The following is a 19,194-nucleotide window of genomic DNA, read 5'->3' on the forward strand; positions in this document are numbered from 1 at the left end:
AGCCGGTCACTGCACGCCGGCCTCACACGAGCCGCACAGCTTCTCCTCCACAGTGAACCGCCCCCTGACAAGAACCGCTACGGCACAGGCAGGGCACTTCCTGTTCCTGCTGCGATGGGGGTGTGTGCGTCTGCAGAGTAGTTCCAGGTGAGCTCGGTGCCGGCCTTCAGCGCCCTGGTACAGATATTTATTTATATTTAATACAGTCCATATTTTATTTCTACGCCATCTTTCACTTCTTGGTCTCAGGCATCAACCACTGAACTGTGACTCCTCACCTGCTGGTGAAGAAGGCGATGACGGGGAAGCCGGGGTCGTGGGAGTCCGTGAAAACGTTCTGGATGAAGAGGTTGGGCTGGCAGCTGTGCTGTGGGCGGAGTCACAGGCGGAGCACCGTCACTGAGCGTCACACGTTTAACAAAGTGTTAATAAGTTTGACGTACGTTCAGGAAGCGGCTCACGTTTCCCTCCTTGCTGGCGTCCAGAAAACAAACGTCCTCAACCTTCGCCGCCGCTCTCCTCACACTCAGCTTGGTGCCGGGACGCCGCCTTGCCGTTCTCACCTTCAAATCTGAGACAACTGTTTTATTTACTTTATAATCTGAGTGGAACCTTTAATCTGTGAGATTATTTCTGCAGTACCTGCTGCAGGAGGCGTTCGACCGAGGAGCTCCGACTAACACCGTCTGAACCGAGGACACAAAGAGGGTTTTATTATTCAGACCCTTCTGAAATATTAAAATATTAAGATCAAGGCGCACACAGAGCAACATCACACTCTCACTTCCTGTCCCTAACTGCAGCTCACACATCTGATGTCTCAAACCTTGTCTCGGTCCTGAGGCGTGGCGGCAGCATCAGACGGTCTCTGAATCACCGGGACATGCAGGGGGGGCGAGGTGGGCGGAGGCGTCTCCAGCAGGTCGCTTCCGTCCCTCCAGCACCGGTGGGGCCAGCCACTCGGTGACAACCTCCACCTCATCGTCGGACGGAAGGTCGATGCGCGTCAGCTTCGGGGGCGGCGGCTCAGCATGAGTCAGGACTCTCTGAAGCACCACACCTACACAACAATCATGTGACCACATCAGGCTCCTCCCCCTGTGCAGAGGCGTTAGACACAGACACCAAGTCTCACCTGCGTAAATGCACACAAACGTGCCCACATCCAGGTCGTCACGGCACCGCACGCCCCAGCCACGGTCCTCGGTCTGGAACACCTGGAGGCGGACTCTGATGCCCCTTTGGACGAGGCTGGTTCTGACAGCGTGCCCGGTCACAGCCGCACCACGGACCACATTCAAACAGCCTGCCAACGAGCAGAGGTCAGACACAGAGGCAACCAACTTCCTGTTTCCTTTTCAGACCAAAACTCCTGCTCACCCGGACGGGACCGGCTCCAGCAGCCTGTGGTGGCTGTAGTGGTGCCCTCCAGTGGTCATGGCGACACAGGCACAGCGCTCTGCACTGCTGCACCCATCAGTGCAGTCACAGCAGGTCTTAAGAGACCTGGGTCCCGGCTCAGGAAACAGCCATGTGGCCAGCGGTCTTTCCTGTAACGGAAGTCTGGGGCCGGGCGCCACCCTCCCCGACGCACAGCTCCACTGGGGTGGGCTCTAAAACCCCGGCTCAGGTCCTGCTCTGGGCGCCGAGGGCCCGCTGTGTGAGGGGGGTCCAGCCGCACCAGATGGGTTGAAGGTGAAGAAGTCCACCTGCAGGAGGAGGCACTCCCTTCAGCGGTCAGCTTTTTATTTGAAGGTCCAGTCATCAGCACTCATCAGCTCACCTGCAGGACGTCATAGCTCTCCGTCGCCAACAGGAAACGCATCACATCCTCGTAGTCTCGGAGGCTCAGTCCACACGGCGCTTTGTAAACCACATCCCAGCCGCCCTCATCTTCCTCCACCTCCTCGTGGTCCAGGCCCACTCTGGGCGGTGACATCATCGGCAGGCCGCTTAGCCTCTTTAAAGCGACAGAGCAGCGGCACCCTGAGCGGGTTCTGACCCCAGAACAGAGGTGTCGACTGGGGCATGCTGGGTTAAACCAGGCAGGCCACCTGTGGGAACCACCCATGAGGTCAGGTCTGAAATAATGACATCATCACAGGAAGGAGTGGTGGTCTTTTACCTTGCCTGCAGGTGTGGTAGCTCGTACTGCCGCTGGACCGGCGTCAGAGGAGGCAGGAGCTCCTCTCTGCCAGCAGGAGGACGCAGCAGAGCTGCAAGGGCGGGGAGGGGGCAGGCAGCAGCTCATCTAGGGACAAACACACAAAAAACATCACTTACACAGACCTCACACACACAAACACACACATCAGGCTGAGCCTCAGCTTACCTGAGCCAATCACCACCTGCACCACAGAGGAGTCCTGGTCCTGAGGAGAGGCCGAGCCAGTGCAGCCTAAGGATTCCAGCAGCCTGAAGGCCTGAACATACTCTGACACACACACACACACACACACACACACACACACACAGGTCAGATCAGGGCTGTCACAGAGAGCAGCATGCAGGCGGATCAGAACCTCTGTCCGTGGCCGTGTTTCTCTTCAGGACTCCTTTTAGGTGATCCAGATACAAGAAGACCCCACTGAAGACCTGCTCCACGTCCTCCTCGGACCAGAACGCCTTGGCCCGCTCTGAAACACACACACACACCCTCATCAGAGTAGGTCCAGGTAGGTACAGGGGACCACCGTACTGAGACCTGCTGAACAAGGACCACACACACAGAGGAATTAGCACCGGTTAGCTGCATGCTAATACCCACCTGCTTCTCGTGAATCCACCGAGTCTCCCATTTCATTCATCATAGATGCTTCCGCCTGCAGCTAGCAGTCAGCTAGCTCTGCTCTGCTAACAGCAGGCTAAACAACAAAGAGCCAGGTGTACCAGGTTACTTAGTGAACTAGCCCTGCAGCAGCTAGCTGTTAGCTCGTTGTAGTCGGAGCTAACATCATTCTCAGCACAGATCAAAGCTAGCTGCTTCAGGCTAACGGCGCAGCTAACAGCAGTAAATCACAACAAACACAACCCAAACATTTAGCTTCACTCCGCATCCGCGCTGCTGTTTGAACTGATTTACAGCTTCGCCTTTATTGGACCCGAACGGCCGCCGTACGTCAGGGGCTTTTATGGCCATATTCATGTCTGCCAGGCATATTATTTAACATATTCAGGAAAGGTAACTGAAACTGACTGTGTTGAGTTTCTTGTCAAATAAACACATTACATTAAACGTAAATGGATCGATCACATCGAAGGACTTGCGCGGGCATCTTAAATGTGTTGCGGGCATCTTCCTGACAGTCTAAACCCAGGGTCTAAAATCGACCGTTACAAAACACACCGGCGGTTCGCGTTTTGAATGACCTCCCTCGCCCACCGTACTGTCAAACCCGCTGATGTCAACATAAACAAACCCGCACAAGTCCCGCAACCGTTTTCATGACGGCACAACAACACGTCTTCAGAGGCCGCGTGTCAGCTGAGACGGGCTGACGCCGGTTCTAACGGGAGGTGATGACGTTAGCTTCTCCATGCTAACGTTAGCCACTTCCTGGACTGTTTGTAACCGGCGTAACTTACGCAAGCTGAAGCGGCGTCAGTGCGAGCGCTGCGAGGGTGAGAACTCTTAACTGCAACATATCAAAACTCAATAATCAATAGATTCCGTGCCTATAAGAAGAGTCCAGATGTTTGAATTACACCTTTGATCACAGTGTAGTTCTTGATCAGTTTATTGACTCATAGGCTGATCAAGGTTTATATTGACTGCATTATATGGATTCAATCCATAAAACATGAGACAGATTCAGCTGATTCAGCTCACTCAAAGATAAATAACAATAAAAGAATGGATCCAGAGAGGAAGAGGCGGAGCTGGAGGAAGATAAGATGATGAGGGGGACCAAGGAGGGACAGGATCAGGGCTGAGCTGTCCCTCTGACGTGCTGTCACTCCATTTGTCTGAAGTTCAGGTGACCCGTTGAGATGTGTGCGACGCGGCGGTCAGTGAGCGAGGCACTGTGGGCGATGTGTGCGGCGGACTCCATGTCCATGCCGGTCCACTGGTTACTACGACGTCAACGACATAAGGAGGGACTTTGGGGGCTGGATATCAGGGTTCACGTCACCAGCAGACAGGCACCCCTCCAGCATCCTCACCCTCTCCAATACCGGTACGCAGGGGGCGGGGGACTTATGACAGCAGGCAAGCCAAGGTGTTCAGGTGTTAGGTCGGCCCATGTTTGTAGTTAAAATCATGTTTGTTCGGGTCACAGCTGGCAGCGGTCGGACCGCCTGGGCTGCAACAACCGTCCTGACGTGGTCGGTAACGTCATCCTCCATGATAAGCTGGAGCTGTGGAAGTCCTCCAGTGGATCGCTGCACTATCACCAAGGTGACATCATTGTTAGCTTAGCATGCAGGCTGCTGTTAGTTAGCATAAGTGCAGCAAGTAGCTGTTAATTAAAAGGTGGTTGATGTGTCTCTCTGGTCCTCCAGGTCTTCGGGCTGGAGACAACACACTCAACATCCTGTGTTCCCTCCGAGCGGCACGGCAGCTCGTCACCGGCCGGTTCAACTGATGTCTCTCAGCCAGACGCTCAAGCCGCCGTCCTGTCCGACTACGTCAGTTCCTGACCATGCCCGGCTCGCACAGCGACACCTACGCTGAATCCTTCCACCGCTCCTTCTTTGCTGACTGGCAGGAGAGCAGACCAACGCTGCCTCATGAGGTAAGTGAGCGTGTGCAGAGTGGCAAACAGTCAGCACGCCGCGCCCCGAGTCAGCACGCGCCCCGAGTCACCGCGTCCGTCCTTCCAGGCCCTGATGTTTGCAGAGAGACGCTCCAGGCAGAAGCTAAGCTCCTCACATCCTGACAGTCAGCTAGACGCCATCGGCTGCCTTCCCATGATCCTCCCCTTCGTCCTGCTGTCTGCGTCAGCCAATGAGAAGCGAGCAGTGAGTGCAACGCACACAGATGAATTTTTCCAAAAGTCCCACAGTCTGACCTTTACCCTCCACCTGTCCTCAGGTCTCTGCTGCTGTTGAGTTCGGTGAAGCTCACCCATCCTCACCCCAAAGTGCCCGAGTACGTGTCCATCTACAAGCCGGGCGCTGCACGCGGTGCTGGGCGGGGCCAGTGTACCGCCCGCAGGCTGAGCCGCGCTCTGAAGATGCTGGACCGCCTGGGATGCCTGTCAGAGCTTCATCCACAGAGCCGAGAGGTCACAATGAACATTTATCTGTCAGTGAAACATGCGTTTCACAGTATAAAAGCCTTTGAACAGCTGCTGCTCTTATTTTGACAAATGAAAGAAACACTTCCTGCAGGAGTTTCAAAATAAAGGTTTGCCTGTGTCCAGGTTTGCTGTGTCTTCAGAGGAGCGGCTGAGGGTGCATCAGAGCGCCGTGAACCACCTCGGCCTGGCCTGCTACACAAGAGGTGGGCCTGTGACTGACATGTGACCGCCGCCGTCACACGGCTTCAGTCTGATGTTCCTGTGAAAGTGTCATACAGGAGCGCTGTCCAGCATGTTCTACCTCGCTCACCAGTTCCACGACGACCCGCGTGGAGGAATCCTGGCAAACACCAACTGTGGAGGTCTGACTGATCTCTCACCAACAGTTTCTGTTTCCTTCTTCAGTATCATTTGTTTTTGTGGGTTTGTGAATTAGCGTGCTGTAACGTAGCTCTGATGACATCATCAGGTGAGAACTGTAACCGCGGGGCGGCGCTCGGGGCCCTGCTGGGAGCCGGCGCTGCGCACAGAGGGGCCGGGCGTCCCCGCAGGAGTGGAAGGATGAGCTGAGAGACGCCCAGGAGTTCATCCCTGACATCATGAAGGAGATGGTGTGAGAGCCGCATCACCCCCTGGGGGAGAGGAGAGGAACTGCAACAACAAAAGAGGCTTAAAGATTCCACTTCCTGTTTATATTTATCATATTTTATTTTCTCACTCTTTGATTTGTGTACTAACATTAAAGACTGAAGTGATAAGCAGTAAATAATTATTTATTATTTTACTTGGTACTTTAAAATAAACATGTCTGAACAGTGACTGGAGTTTTACAGTGTAAGTGTGTCGTCATGACAACAAACACGTGAATGGACTTGGAGTGAGGTTGTGTTTGTGCTTCAGGGGAATTTGTGCGTTTCACTTTCTGACCTTTGATCAGAACAAACATGGCGTCCGACAGCAGAGAATCAGAGCGTCTCTTCTCCTGTCTGCTCTTCGTCGCTTCTATCCCAGCATGCTTTGGGATCCATGGAGGTATGAAGTCCTGAAGTCCTCTGATAGTTTTAGAGATTGATGATGACGTTCTTCATGAAGCGCTGCAGCTCTGAGTCTTCACACAGCTTCTGTCCTCGGGCCTCTAGAGGCCACCCAAGGTAAAGCAGGCCCTTTCCTCCTGAATGTTCATTGGGTTTGTGGTGCTTCCACCAGAATCTGGAGTGTTTGTGGAGCGGCCGCAGGCCAGCGTCTTCCTGCACCGCAGTCGGCGGGCGAACTTCCTGCTGGAGGAGCTCAGGCAGGGAAACCTGGAGCGGGAGTGTCTTGAAGAGAAGTGCTCGTACGAGGAGGCCAAGGAGATCTTCGCCCTGCCGCAGCAGCTGGTCAGTGGAGCAGCCACGTGGTTTCTGATGCTAACTGCTCTGTGGCTAACATGTGTTTCTCTGCGCAGGAGACCTTCTGGAGGACGTACACAGGTGCACAGGCCGCTTCACACCTAAACGCCACTCAGCATCTCGAACCCCTCGCTAACGTCCTGTTTCCTGCTTCGCAGGGGTGGATGGCTGCCTGTCATCTCCCTGCAGGAACGGAGCCACCTGCACGCGCCACCTCGACACCTACATCTGCAAATGTCCAGCTGGTTTCCATGGATACAACTGTGAAAAAGGTAGTAACTATGGCGACAGCTGGACATGTGGCGCTGACTGAGGAGGTTGCACCGTTTGTGTCGTTTCAGTGCGTCTGACCTCCAACGGGTGTCGCCACAGAAACGGAGGATGTGAGCATTTCTGCAGAGAGCTTCCAGGTCGCTCTCAGGTCTGCTTCTGCCGCTCCAGGATACAGTCTGGACCGGGACAACAGGACCTGCCTGCCCAGAGGTGTGCACTGCTTCACAGTACCCACAGAAACCGCCGGTGTTTGTAGAGCTGTGCCTTCCTGTGGTGCATGGAGATCCTCAGCTCAGGGGGGGCTGCCTTAGCAACCACTTAAAAATGTTAACGCCATGAGTCGCCCTGGATCAGTCATGTGACTCTGACATGTTTCTGTTGCAGACGCCGTATAGTCTGTGGTCGGCCGATCTTTCATTTCGCTCCCCGGGTCGTTAATGGGCAGATCTGCCCCAAAGGACACTGTCCATGGCAGGTGGGTCTCCTCAGACATCAGATTGATCAGTAATTAATCAATAATGAGTAATAATTGTATTGTGTTTTGGTCCAGGCTTTGCTGACTGAACATAACGAGTTCAAATGCGGCGCCATCGTGCTGTCGGATCAGTGGGTTTTAACCGCAGCTCACTGCGTTTGGTTGAAGCCCACCGCCGTCTTCCACGTCACCGTGGGTAAGAGGACCACACCTTCAACGTGCCGGCGCTGTCCGGGCTCCTCATTCTGCTCCTCTCTGTGCAGGTGAACATGACCTGAGGGACAATGAGAAGACCGAGCAGCAGCGTCGCATCATCGATGTCGTCATCCATCATGGCTACAACCAATCCAGCTCCGACAGCGACCTGGCTCTGCTGAAGCTTTACCACCCGGTGAAGCTGGGCCGCCACGTCGTGCCTATTTGTCTTCCTGCACGGAACAGCACCTTCACCCGGACGCTAGCCACCATCCGCCACTCCACTGTGTCCGGCTGGGGCCGCCTGGCACAGTTCGGCCCCCCTTCCAGGTTCCTGCAGCGCCTGGTGCTGCCGAGAGTTCCGCTGCAGGAGTGCCGGCTGCATACCAGCCTCAACATCACCAAGAACATGATGTGTGCCGGGCTGAAGTCAGGCGGCCATGATGCCTGTGAAGGTGACAGCGGTGGACCACTTGTGACGCGTTACAAGAAAACGTGGTTCCTGACAGGAGTTGTGAGCTGGGGGAAGGGCTGCGCCAATGAAAACATGTACGGCGTCTACGCCAAAGTCAGCAACTTCCTGGACTGGATTGAAGACGTCATGGCCATGGGCTGAGCCTGGTTCAGGGCACCAGGCCTCTGGGTTAATGAAGATGAAATGAAGACAGCCAAATGTAGAGAATCCGTCTCCTCTCCGGTCAGAGCATCCGGTGGAAAGCTGAAGCCCCGCCCCTTCCTGAATCTACCCCTGGGGATCAATAAAGTATCTATCAATCACGTGGACCACATGGACCTTATTGAGAATCTGAAACTTCATGATCATTTTCATCCCTCAAATTCTGATGTTTGACAATAAATGTTGATTCATTGATAAATTACTATGCCTGAGTTCAGAGTCTTTGTTTGAGTTTCACCACTTCAGACGCTGGAAACTCCCACATGACACAGGGCCCTGAAGGCAACACAAACAAAATGTTACGCCACCGTGGATAAAAATGACCAATCAATAAAAATAGATCATAAACCTTTGAAAAGATGGCTGCCACATGTCAGCTCTCTGTGGTTTGATGATCAATGAGGGGCGCTGCTCAGTTTGTTTGTGGGTCATGTGACCAGCTGCAGCTCAGAAAGGGGGCAGACTTTGCACTTTCAGGTCCACAAAGAACCAGCTCAGCACTGCTCTGATTAAATCCACCATGTGGCTGAGACTCTTCATCAGCTTCGTCTTCAGCCTGCACAGCTGCCGGCCAGCCTCAGGTGAGGAGAGCAGCCCGCCGAGGCGAGCCGCAGCTCATTAAAGGTCCAGCAGAAGGTTCTGAGAGTTTTGTTTTTGCTAAAGAGCAGCTACATAGCAGGCATGGCTAAAAGAGCGTACACTGTTCAGTTAGCATTTAGCAGCTATTAGAGCTCCGACCGGCTGAGGCTGAGGACATGGACCTATGTCCACTAACAAATCAAACATGCATATTTTCCTGCATTGGTGTCCCTAGTCTTCTTGGATCCAGATCAGGCTCATGGCGTCCTGGTCGGACTCGGAGGTACAACTCGGGCTGGTTCGAGGAGCTGCAGATGGGCGACCTGAAGAGGGAGTGCCTGGAGGAGAAATGCTCGTACGAGGAGGCGAGGGAGGTGTTTTGAGCACACCGAGCTGACGGTCCGCCATGTTTAACAGAATCCAGATGATGGTTTCTAAGCAGCTGACTGATGTTTCTGTCTGTCTGTGTCCTCAGAATGAGTTCTGGCAGATGTACAACAGTGAGTATGATCCATGAACTCCTCATAAGTGTCTCTTAGCTTTGAGGGCTGATGAGCGCTGGCTGACCACACCATTACCACGGACCCCCGGAGGCAGGACAGACGCTCAGTCAGTGGGCTGATCCCCCTGTGATGTTCATAAGTGGCTGCACATGTTTGGTGTCTCACAGTCATGCCTGTCTTCATCTCGTAGTCCCAGAAAGCTGCAAGTCAACCCCTGTCAGAACGGCGGCAGCTGCTCGGCTCAGGCCTCGTCTACACCTGTCTCTGCCTCCCACAGTTAGCGGACTCAACTGCGAGCTTGGTGAGCACAAACCTTCTGCAGTGTCTCTGTAAGCTAGCAGCATGCCTGAGACCACGTTCTTTCAGAGTTCCGTGTGGAGTCTGACACCTGTCTGCTGGAGAACGGAGGCTGCGAACATTTCTGTGAGGAGGGCGAGGAAGGACGAAGGCTCAACTGCTCATGTGCTGAGGGGTACTTCCTGGATGTGGATGGGCGGAGCTGCATTGTTAAAGGTTCGTTAAACTGCAGAGAAACCTCTGAGCATCGATTGATCCTGATCCCGATCCCTGTTGTTCCAGAGTCTTTGGCATGTGGCCATGGTTCCCATCCTGCAGGGTCACAAAATCGATGAGCGGCTCCGGATGTCGGAGGATCCGTTGTGTCCGAAAGGTGAATGCCCCTGGCAGGTAGGATGGAGGTACAGGCGCAGAGCACCTGTAGGAGGCTCCACCTATCAGAACAGTCAGAGCTGCCCTCTGTGTGCTGTCTGAAGGTTCTGCTGGTCAACAAGGGCAAAGGTTCTGCGGAGGAGTCATCTATAAGCCCACGTGGATCCTCACAGCGTCTCACTGCCTGGAGAACATGAACAGTCAGTTCCTCAAAGTGGTTGCAGGTAAGACGTCCTCTGAACAGTCACAGCTCTGCTGTTTGGCTCTGTTGACCCTGCTTTTTGTCTGTCAGGCGAACACAACACCGAGGTGAGCGAGGGCACGGAGCAGCTCATCCAGGTCGTTGAGATCATAATGCACGAGGGCTATGTCCCGAGCACTGCTGACAACGACATCGCTCTCCTCCGCCTGGCATCTCCAATCGTCTACACGCCGTATGCCGTTCCGGCCTGCCTGCCAACACGGCCGCTGGCCGACCGTGAGCTCTGGGCCGTCAGGTTGCACACAGTGAGCGGCTGGGGGAGGAGGAGCGAGAACGGGCCCACCTCGCATCTCCTTCGACGCCTGAAGGTGCCACGGATCCGGACGCAGGACTGCACAGAGCAAAGCGGCGTGACCATCACCAAGAACATGTTCTGTGCCGGATACATTGAGGGCCGGGAGGACTCGTGCAAAGGCGACAGCGGCGGGCCACTGGTGACAGAGTACAAGAAGACGGTGTTCCTGCTGGGCATCGTCAGCTGGGGGAAGGGCTGCGCCCGGCCGGGCAACTACGGCATCTACACCCGTCTGTCCAACTACCTGGAGTGGATCCACAACCGAACAGCGGCGCCACATCAGCTGGTTAACAGCACCACGGTGCACATGTGACAACATGAAGGGAACAAGCTGCTTAGCTTAGCATGTTTGACTACTGTGGATCAAATGTAATCTGAGTACTTTATAAAATACATAAAACATCAGTCACACAGCTTCCTTTCTCATATTCAAACAGTGTGTGTGTGTTACATAACTACGAATGAGCCTCAGGCTGTCAGTGTCCCTGAGGTCAAAGGTTCAGGGGGCGGTGACTCTGAAAGCCCCACCCCCTCCTGAGAACCAGGTCTGATGCAGTGCTGCTGGAGCCACTCTGCATACCAACATGCTGCTAAGGAGCTGCTGCAGCGTCTGGTTTTTCTTCGGCGTCGCTGCTGCCGCAGGTTGGACGAACTGAAACGTCTGATTGGTGATTTCACTTCCTGATTCCTGACACATGTGTTTTGGTCGTTTCCTCAGTGTTTGTGGAGAAGCATCAAGCTGACTCTGTGCTGCGAAGATGGCGGCGAGCCAACAGCGGCTTCCTGGAGGAGATCAAACCAGGAAACCTGGAGAGGGAGTGCATCGAGGAGATCTGCGATTATGAGGAGGCGCGCAAGGTGTTTGAAGACAACGAGAAGACAGTGAGGACAGACAGCGCTAGCGTTAGCTCACTCTGGTTAAACAGAGCATTGTAGCATTGTTAGCTCTATGACAGTAAACATGTGTTCTTGCTTCCTCAGAGGCAGTTTTGGCTCACTTATGACCGTGAGTACCCCCGTCCCCCCAGCAGGACTGTGTCTTGTTTGAATTGTTGTATTGATCTGATCAGAGTCTTTGCTGCAGCCTCTGTGAGTGTTTGTGGACTTTGTCTTCATCTAGCTTCTCTTTAATGCTTTGAGGTCGCGACCCCTGCCTGGTCAACCCGTGCCATAACAATGGGACGTGCATTTACATGGGCTTGAGCTACGAGTGTCAGTGTCCAGAGGGGTTTGAGGGGCGATACTGTCAGACAGGTGCTCACGCCATCATTCCCTCTGTAGTCTGTAGTTTGTAGTTTGTAGTTCATTCCTTCACAGCTGGACGTTTCTCCTCTTAGTGTTCGAGGACTCGCTGAAGTGTCTCTACCTGAACGGACACTGCCAGCACTTCTGTGACGCTGCAGGGGACAGACGGAGGTGCTTCTGTGCTGACGGGTACCGGCTGGGAGAAGATGGGCGGCGGTGTGTAGCTCAAGGTATCAATACCTGATCGATCGATCTGACGGAAACATGGAGGTTCTGACGCTGTATGTGCGTTGCAGTGGAGTTTCCATGTGGCCAGGTGCCTCCTTCACAAGCAGGACTGAACCAGACTGCTGCGCTTCAACCGCGTGCGGTCGGCTCTCACCACTGTCCAAAAGGAGACTGTCCCTGGCAGGTAAACACTGATGCACAGCTAGCCCCCCTGGAGGTGGTGGTTTTATGGCCTTTGTGTTTGTGTTCTGATCAGGTTTTGGTTCAGTTTAAACGGAAATAGTCACTGTGGAGGCGTTCTGATCCATCCACACTGGGTCATCACCGCTGCCCACTGTATCCATGGCAACGACGCTCAAAACCTCACTGTGGTGGCAGGTAAGCTAACCAGTCTCTCTGGTCTTAGTGGACGGTTTGGTTGAAGGTTTCTTTTCTGGTACCAGGGGAGCACGACTTGGACATGGAGGAAGGGACAGAACAGAGGGTATCTGTTACCATGGCAACTGCCCATGAGGGATACGTCCCGGCGACTGGAGACAGCGACATCGCCTTGCTGCGGCTGAGTCCGGCCATCACCCTGACCCGCCACGCTGTGCCCATCTGCCTGCCCACAAAGGACTTTGCAGAGCGGGAGCTCCTGCCAGTTCGCTACCACACCGTGACAGGGTGGGGCAAAAGGACCACTGGGGGCAACCATGACAAGCCAGGAGCCCCACCCAGGGGTCCGGTGTCCCCCGTACTCCGTAAGATGTCGGTCCCCATCATCCAGAGCTCCCAGTGCTCCCAGAGAGCTCAGGTCAACCTTACCAGCAACATGCTCTGTGCCGGATACCTGGAGGGTTGCCAGGACAGCTGCCGTGGAGACGACGGCAGCCCCCTGGTCACAGTGTATGGCTCCACCCACTTCCTGACTGGTGTAGTCGGCTGGGGGCGTGGCTGTACACACCCAGGTTATTATGGGGTGTACACCAATATGGTCAACTTTGTGGAGTGGGTCGAGGCCACCATGAAGACCCCGCCCACTACCGCCCTCCCCTCTGATCTTCTGGAACAGAAACTAGTCTGAAGGACGGGGCGTGTTGTTATTGTTGTGACGTGTGAAGCAAATGTTCCTGAGCTTACTGTCCCCACAGTAAGGGGGGGGGGTATAAAGTCATTCTTAATCTTAATCTGACGAGATGCGCTGTCAGCTCCTCCTGCTGGTCGCTCCTGGTACAGCAAAAAATAAAAATAAAACCTTGTTGGAATGTGAACTCTGACTTTTTTATTCAGCGTAACTGTGACACACACACACACAGACACACACAGATTTGTCATTTGACCTCTATCCAGTCTGTAGTCACAGAAAATACTCATCAGGTCGGACTGTGAACCTGCCGCTCGGCCCCATGGGAGGATGGAGCTGATTGGCTGCAGTTCAAACATGTCGGCTTGTTTGGCAGCAGCTCTCTGAGTCAGAGTCTCTGCCCCGCCGGCCGGCCTCCACCACACCACAGCATGTGAACCGGTCTGAACCGGTTTCAGCACCATGTTTGTTTATCTGCAGAGACCGTGGCGCTGCCTTTTACAAACACCCTGAGGGGGGCAGCACAGCCACCACATCTACTCCAGATAACAGCCTTTAGCATCAGTGCTAACACTTTTTGTCACCTCTGAAAACTACATTACCCATGACGCTCAGTACAGGTGGAGACTCAGGATCTCCCCTGAAAATACGATCTCTGACCTCCAGCAATGCATTCTGGGAGTGGCAGTTCTGTCCTCCAGCTTGAAGCCCAGAGAAGCCCCGCCCACCCAGACAGCCCCTCTGCCTCTCTCTCTCCCTGCAGGGCACTGGCCTCTCCACCTCCCCTCCTCCCTCCACAGTCAGACTTTCACTCACCACACTGAGGTTCCTCCAGCAGAGCTCACGGCCATGTTCTGGTGTCTCCGTCTGTCGCTGGGCCTCCTCCTGCTCCACCTGGGCGCCGCTCAGGGTACGTTCTCTACCACCTCTTCTGTGATGATTGACAGCTCGCTCGTTCATTCAGATTGGGCAAAGTTTCAACATTCTGATAATAAGAGGCTAAGATTAGCAAAAAATGCAGGTGATGTTGTTGTTGTTACAAACTCTGATCAGTCACGTGATCAATTTGTTTACATGTAAACAAAGTGTGGTCGCTGGTGCCCACACAGCAGGGGGCGTTGCAGCACAGACAGAGGGTAAAACCACTTCCTGTTAGCTTTACTAGCTAATGTCTGAATTTAAACAAGTCATGCAGCTATATTTGTTGGAGCTAATGCTAATGTCCTCACAAAAACCTTAGCTAGCATGCTAACAATGATAATAAGGGCTGATGGGCCACATGTTTTTTGATAGCACAGTGCTAACAGCTAAAATGCCACAGGGTAACTCTGGAAACTTGTTAGTGATGACAGTTTTCCACACTTCAGTTTTCTTGGACGGACAGACGGCAGGTCAGGTCCTGACTCGGCACAGACGAGCTAACAGCTTTTTTGAGGAGATGAAACAAGGCAACCTTGAGAGGGAGTGTGTGGAGGAGCGCTGCAGCTGGGAGGAGGCGCGAGAGATCTTCGAAAATGAAGCCAAAACAGTATTTGACTTTTTTGATTTGATGTGAACGTCCTAGTCTTTACGTAGCCTAGCTTGAGCTAAGTGGATTTCAGTTAACCTTGACACTGTTGTGAACCCTTTAATTCTCAGTTTTTGTGTTTTTTAGAATGAATTTTGGGCCAAGTACGTCGGTAAGAACTCTGATACTCTGTAATGAGACTTGTGCCCCTGAACATTACAGCGCTGGTCTGGACCAGGTCTGCTTGTCTTGCAGATGGTGACGCGTGTGAATCGAGGCCCTGCGCTCACAACGGACAGTGCAAAGACGGGATTGGCAGCTACACCTGCTACTGCCAGGAGGGGTACCAGGGCTTCAACTGTGAAATTGGTACAGAACTCAAACCCCTTCAGTGGACTCTCATGAGCCAGATAGCAGGTTCAGGTGGAGGCTGGAGGTGGTGACAGGCGTTGCTCGCTCTCAGTCTGTTTTCATTCCTGCTTAAACAGCTGCTGCTCTTTGTCTCTGCAGTTATCCCAGAACTCTGTGAGAACAAAAATGGAGGCTGCGAACACTTCTGTAACGTGGTCCGAGGAAGCATCCAGTGCTCCTGCGCTGATGGATACTTCCTGGCTTCAGACGACAAAAGCTGCAACTCCAACCGTAAGCATGGACCATTTAGATTCTGGTGGTGTTCCAGTGCACAAACCCTGACCTGCAAACTCCGTCCTTCAACAGAGACCTTTAAATGTGGCGCCATCGCCACAGAAAAGGTCCGGACAGTTTTCAGGTATGAGAGGAACATGACTGAAGGGTCCGACGCCAACTCCACTGAGCGGAGCGCCAATGCCAGCGTCGCCAACGCCAGCATCGCCAACACCGTCCATCTGCCTGCTAACAGCAGCCAGCAGCGGATGATCTCTGAATCCTGGATCCACTCTGAAATGGCGACCATGACTCGCATCGTGGGCGGAGAGGACTGTCCTCCAGGAGAGTGTCCGTGGCAGGTGGAGACACTTGGTCTTTTTATGGAAATGCTTCCTGGTGTCCATTATGACCTCCTGCTCCTGTTTTCAGGCCCTGCTCATGAACGAAGACGACCAAGGCTTCTGCGGTGGCACCATCCTCAATGAGTACATCATCCTGACTGCCGCCCACTGCATGAACCAGACACGTTACTTCTATGTCAGGCTGGGTAGGCTGGACCTCCCACAAAGAGCATCCGTCTTTTAAGGTGTTTAGTCACTCTGTAGTTTGGACATGAATAAATCTACGAACTGTTTATTTCAGGCGAGTTTGACACTTTGGTGGATCACGGTAACGAAGCCACCCATCGCGTGGAGACCATCATCACCCACAACAAGTACCGCCCGGACACCTACCACAACGACATCGCACTCATCAAACTGGCCATGCCCATCAAGTTCAGCAGGTTCATCCTGCCGGCGTGCATCCCCGAGCCGGACTTTGCTGAGAAGGTGAACCTGGTCCGCTGGTCTGCACAATGACCCGTCAGAATCAGTCTCATGTTAGTTACCCTCTTTTTAACCTCCCTGCAGGTCCTGATGCGGCAGCCAGACGGCATGGTCAGCGGTTTTGGGCGTCTTGGTGAGGGCCGGGTGGCGTCCACCATCTTGCAGCGCCTCACCGTTCCCTACGTCGATCGCCACACCTGCATCGAGTCCACACAGCTGCGCATCTCTGCCCGCATGTTTTGTGCCGGCTACGATGCAATAGCCAAGGACGCCTGCCAGGGCGACAGCGGCGGCCCGCATGTGACGCGCTACCGCGACACGTACTTCATCACCGGCATCGTGAGCTGGGGTGAAGGCTGCGCACGTAAAGGCAAATACGGCGTCTACACCCAGGTGTCCAAGTACATCCGGTGGCTCCACGAAGGCATCGACAAGCTGATGCCCAAAGACAAGAGGGGCAGCAGGCCGAAGAGGCAGCACAGCGACATCCAGAGGCTGTATCTGTGAAACACTCTTCCTCCTCCTCGTCACGTCTCCATGGGAACACTTTAGAAAAACATTTTGTGTTTTGATCTGAATTTGAAGCAAATAAACAGAAACAAGAATGTTTGAGTCTGATTCTTTAAACTCGGACAGAAGCATCAGATTTAATCTGACTGCTCGGAACCTCTTAAATTATTAATCTGAGTGTTTACCAGGAATAAACAGAGGCAGTGTCAGAGGTCCAGCTGCTGCTGGGTTTGTACACAGACCAGAGTCCACTGCAGGAACACTGTGTTTGAACACACAGCGTCAGTCTGAGTCACCGGTGTGTGTGTGTCTGTGTGTGTGTGTGTGGAAGCAGCTCAGTCAGTGTCATGGCGCTCGGCATCATGTTAGCGTCTCTCCTCTCACTCTACCTTCTTCTGGAATGTTCCCTTCAGGTGTTCGGCCACGATGGAGGTAGGAACACGAAGTCTGCCCTCAGAACCAACCAATCAGAATATTGATGATCAGATGTATCATCTGTGAGCTGCCTCCTGTGTTTGCAGTGTTCCGGGGTGCCCCGCAGGCTCACCGCGTCTTTCTGCGGCCCAAACGGGCCAACCAGTTCCTGCTGGAGGAGATCCTGCAGGGGAACCTGGAGCGCGAGTGCTACGAGGAGCTGTGCAGCTATGAGGAGGCGCGGGAGTACTTCGAAGATACCCCCAAGACGGTAAAACCACCAAACACCAGAGACACAAGAGCAATCCACAGGTCTGACTCTAACAGTCTGTTTGTGTGCAGGTTGCCTTCTGGACCATTTACTACGGTGAGTTCATGGTCAGAGGACAATCATTACATCAGTCATGTTTTGAGAGTTTTTAAAGTGAGTACTTTTAGTGCAGTGTCCCTTTAATTTGAACCCGCTGCTGAGTTTCAGACGGGGACCAGTGTGAGCCGAACCCCTGCCTCCATGGAGGGAACTGCACCGACAGGGTGGGCGGGTTCTCCTGCTCCTGCAGAGCCCCCCATTACGGCGCCGCCTGTGAGCTGAAGAGGCCAGGTCAGCCATCCAGCGCGCCGCAGACAACCAGAGCAGGTTTGACCACACCCACAGCCATGGTGGCTCCACCTCTGTGGAATGGTGGGCTCTATAAGAGCAGACATGGTGCGTTCAGGGACCCCCACACAGAATCAGGAACAGTTTGCAGATCTGACACACTTTACCCTTTCAGACATCTCCGAGTGTCCCACTGAGGGTCCGACCGCCTGCCACCAGCTCTGCACGGCGGCCTATGGCTCCTTTAAGTGCACCTGCATGTCGGGCTTCAGACTGCATGGTGATGGGCGGAGCTGCCAGCCTGAAGGTAGGAGACCCCCCCTCAAAAGTCCTTTATCAAGCAGATCACATGGTTAAATATGACCTCCGTCCTCAGCGGAGTTTCCGTGTGGAACACTTCCTGAAGCGACCACTTCAAACCATCGTCATGGAAACTGTCCCTGGCAGGTAAGATCTGCCCGGCCAATCACAGCACAGCAGCAGCTCCACTGTAAACCTCTCTGATTTGTTGCTTTGTGCCCAGGTGTCCCTGCTGAACAGCAGAGGGGCGGAGCTGTGTGGAGGTGTGGTGCTGGGCCAGCGTTCCATCCTGACCGCCGCTCACTGCCTGTTCCTGGACTCAGAGCCGGACCCTCAGCCCTCCAACTTCTTTGTGCTCACTGGTACTGAGCTCTGACACTGCAGGCTTCTTCACCTTCACAATAAAAGCCCACTCACTTATTTTTCATCTCCTAGGCAACACAAAGACACTCTTCAAGGTCCAAGCTCTGTACCTCCACAGCCGCTTCCGTAAAGGTCACCATGACGACGACGTCGTCCTCCTCGAACTGGCCGAGCCACTGACGTTTGGCCCCGCCCTCATCCACCTCTGCCTGCCGACCAAGGACTTCAGCGAAAACATCCTGATGCAGTCTGGAAGAGCCGGCGTCACCAACAGGCGGGGCCGGGGTCAAAGCCAGAACCTGGTCTACATGATGCTGGACGACTGCCGCCAGCAGCTGAATGTGTCATACCCACTGAGCAACAAAATGTTCTGCATGAGGAGGCAGACTGAACATGTAGCGAGCCACAACAGAACCTCCAGGGGGCAGAGGGGTCCGCCCGGAACCCACAGGAGGAGTCTGCAACATGGAGTCCAAAGGAATCCAAAAGAACCTAGTGGGAACCAAACCGGACACCAGAGAACACTTCCTGTACAGAGCGTGAACGAGACGGCAAGCAACGGGTCGAACCCTGGCAGCGGGGCGAGGTCGGAAACCAGCAGCAGGTCATGTGACGGCCTGTTGCCAGGGTCACCCGTTGCCACGGTGGAGCGAGGGACGGCATACCTGACCGGGCTCATGATCTCGTCTGCTGACTGTGACGGCGGCGGCGGTCTGGTGTTCATCAAACTGTCTCGGTACTTAAGCTGGATCAGACCAAGGCTGGAGGCGGCCGAGAATCACATGACCCCCCAATTCACCCAGTTCCCCGAGAGCCGCTGACCCGTCATCGTTAACGGCCCCCTTTGAACTTTAACCAATCAGATTCTAGCTTTATTAACACAATTTCAATGCTCGTCAGATTTATTTAATATTTGTCATATGTGAGAATAAAGAGAATTCTGCCAACAAT

General features: G+C 53.9%; 3 protein-coding genes and 4 pseudogenes across 4 annotated transcripts; 6 read left to right on the forward strand and 1 right to left on the reverse strand.

Annotated features, from left to right (window-relative positions):
- Positions 1-22: 22 nt before the first annotated feature.
- Positions 23-3,311, reverse strand: LOC114431573 (histone-lysine N-methyltransferase SETDB2-like; annotated as a pseudogene).
- A 1,328-nt stretch (positions 3,312-4,639) lies between these two features.
- LOC114431580 (uncharacterized) lies at positions 4,640-5,813 on the forward strand. Its single transcript, XM_028399128.1, has 7 exons — positions 4,640-4,736; positions 4,825-4,962; positions 5,036-5,092; positions 5,145-5,248; positions 5,367-5,446; positions 5,522-5,605; positions 5,713-5,813. Exons 1-7 carry the CDS (start codon positions 4,644-4,646, stop codon positions 5,811-5,813), a joined length of 657 nt encoding a protein of 218 aa, XP_028254929.1. The 5' UTR covers positions 4,640-4,643.
- Positions 5,814-5,834: 21 nt separating this feature from the next.
- Positions 5,835-8,453, forward strand: LOC114432084 (coagulation factor VII-like; annotated as a pseudogene).
- Positions 8,454-8,595: 142 nt separating this feature from the next.
- On the forward strand, positions 8,596-10,963 carry LOC114432030 (coagulation factor VII-like; annotated as a pseudogene).
- Positions 10,964-11,042: 79 nt separating this feature from the next.
- Positions 11,043-13,284, forward strand: LOC114432020 (coagulation factor VII-like; annotated as a pseudogene).
- A 571-nt stretch (positions 13,285-13,855) lies between these two features.
- On the forward strand, positions 13,856-16,663 carry LOC114432014 (coagulation factor X-like). The gene is made up of 9 exons (XM_028399764.1): positions 13,856-14,007; positions 14,465-14,625; positions 14,752-14,776; positions 14,860-14,973; positions 15,115-15,246; positions 15,322-15,590; positions 15,661-15,778; positions 15,874-16,061; positions 16,143-16,663. Exons 1-9 carry the CDS (start codon positions 13,947-13,949, stop codon positions 16,563-16,565), a joined length of 1,491 nt encoding a protein of 496 aa, XP_028255565.1. The 5' UTR covers positions 13,856-13,946; the 3' UTR covers positions 16,566-16,663.
- A 176-nt stretch (positions 16,664-16,839) lies between these two features.
- LOC114432008 (vitamin K-dependent protein Z-like) lies at positions 16,840-19,193 on the forward strand. Of its 2 annotated transcripts, none has more exons than XM_028399755.1 (8): positions 16,840-17,000; positions 17,090-17,253; positions 17,325-17,349; positions 17,461-17,688; positions 17,756-17,887; positions 17,957-18,027; positions 18,104-18,242; positions 18,316-19,193. In XM_028399755.1, the coding sequence occupies exons 1-8, from the start codon at positions 16,916-16,918 to the stop codon at positions 19,062-19,064; spliced, it is 1,593 nt and encodes a 530-aa protein (XP_028255556.1). In that variant the 5' UTR covers positions 16,840-16,915; the 3' UTR covers positions 19,065-19,193. The 2 variants fall into 2 exon arrangements, with proteins under 2 accessions (XP_028255556.1, XP_028255557.1); XM_028399756.1 differs by having other exon boundaries at positions 17,461-17,619.
- Position 19,194: the final 1 nt, after the last annotated feature.

The sequence above is a fragment of the Parambassis ranga genome, chromosome 2 (genome assembly GCF_900634625.1).
Source record: "Parambassis ranga chromosome 2, fParRan2.1, whole genome shotgun sequence".
NCBI lineage: Eukaryota > Metazoa > Chordata > Actinopteri > Ambassidae > Parambassis > Parambassis ranga.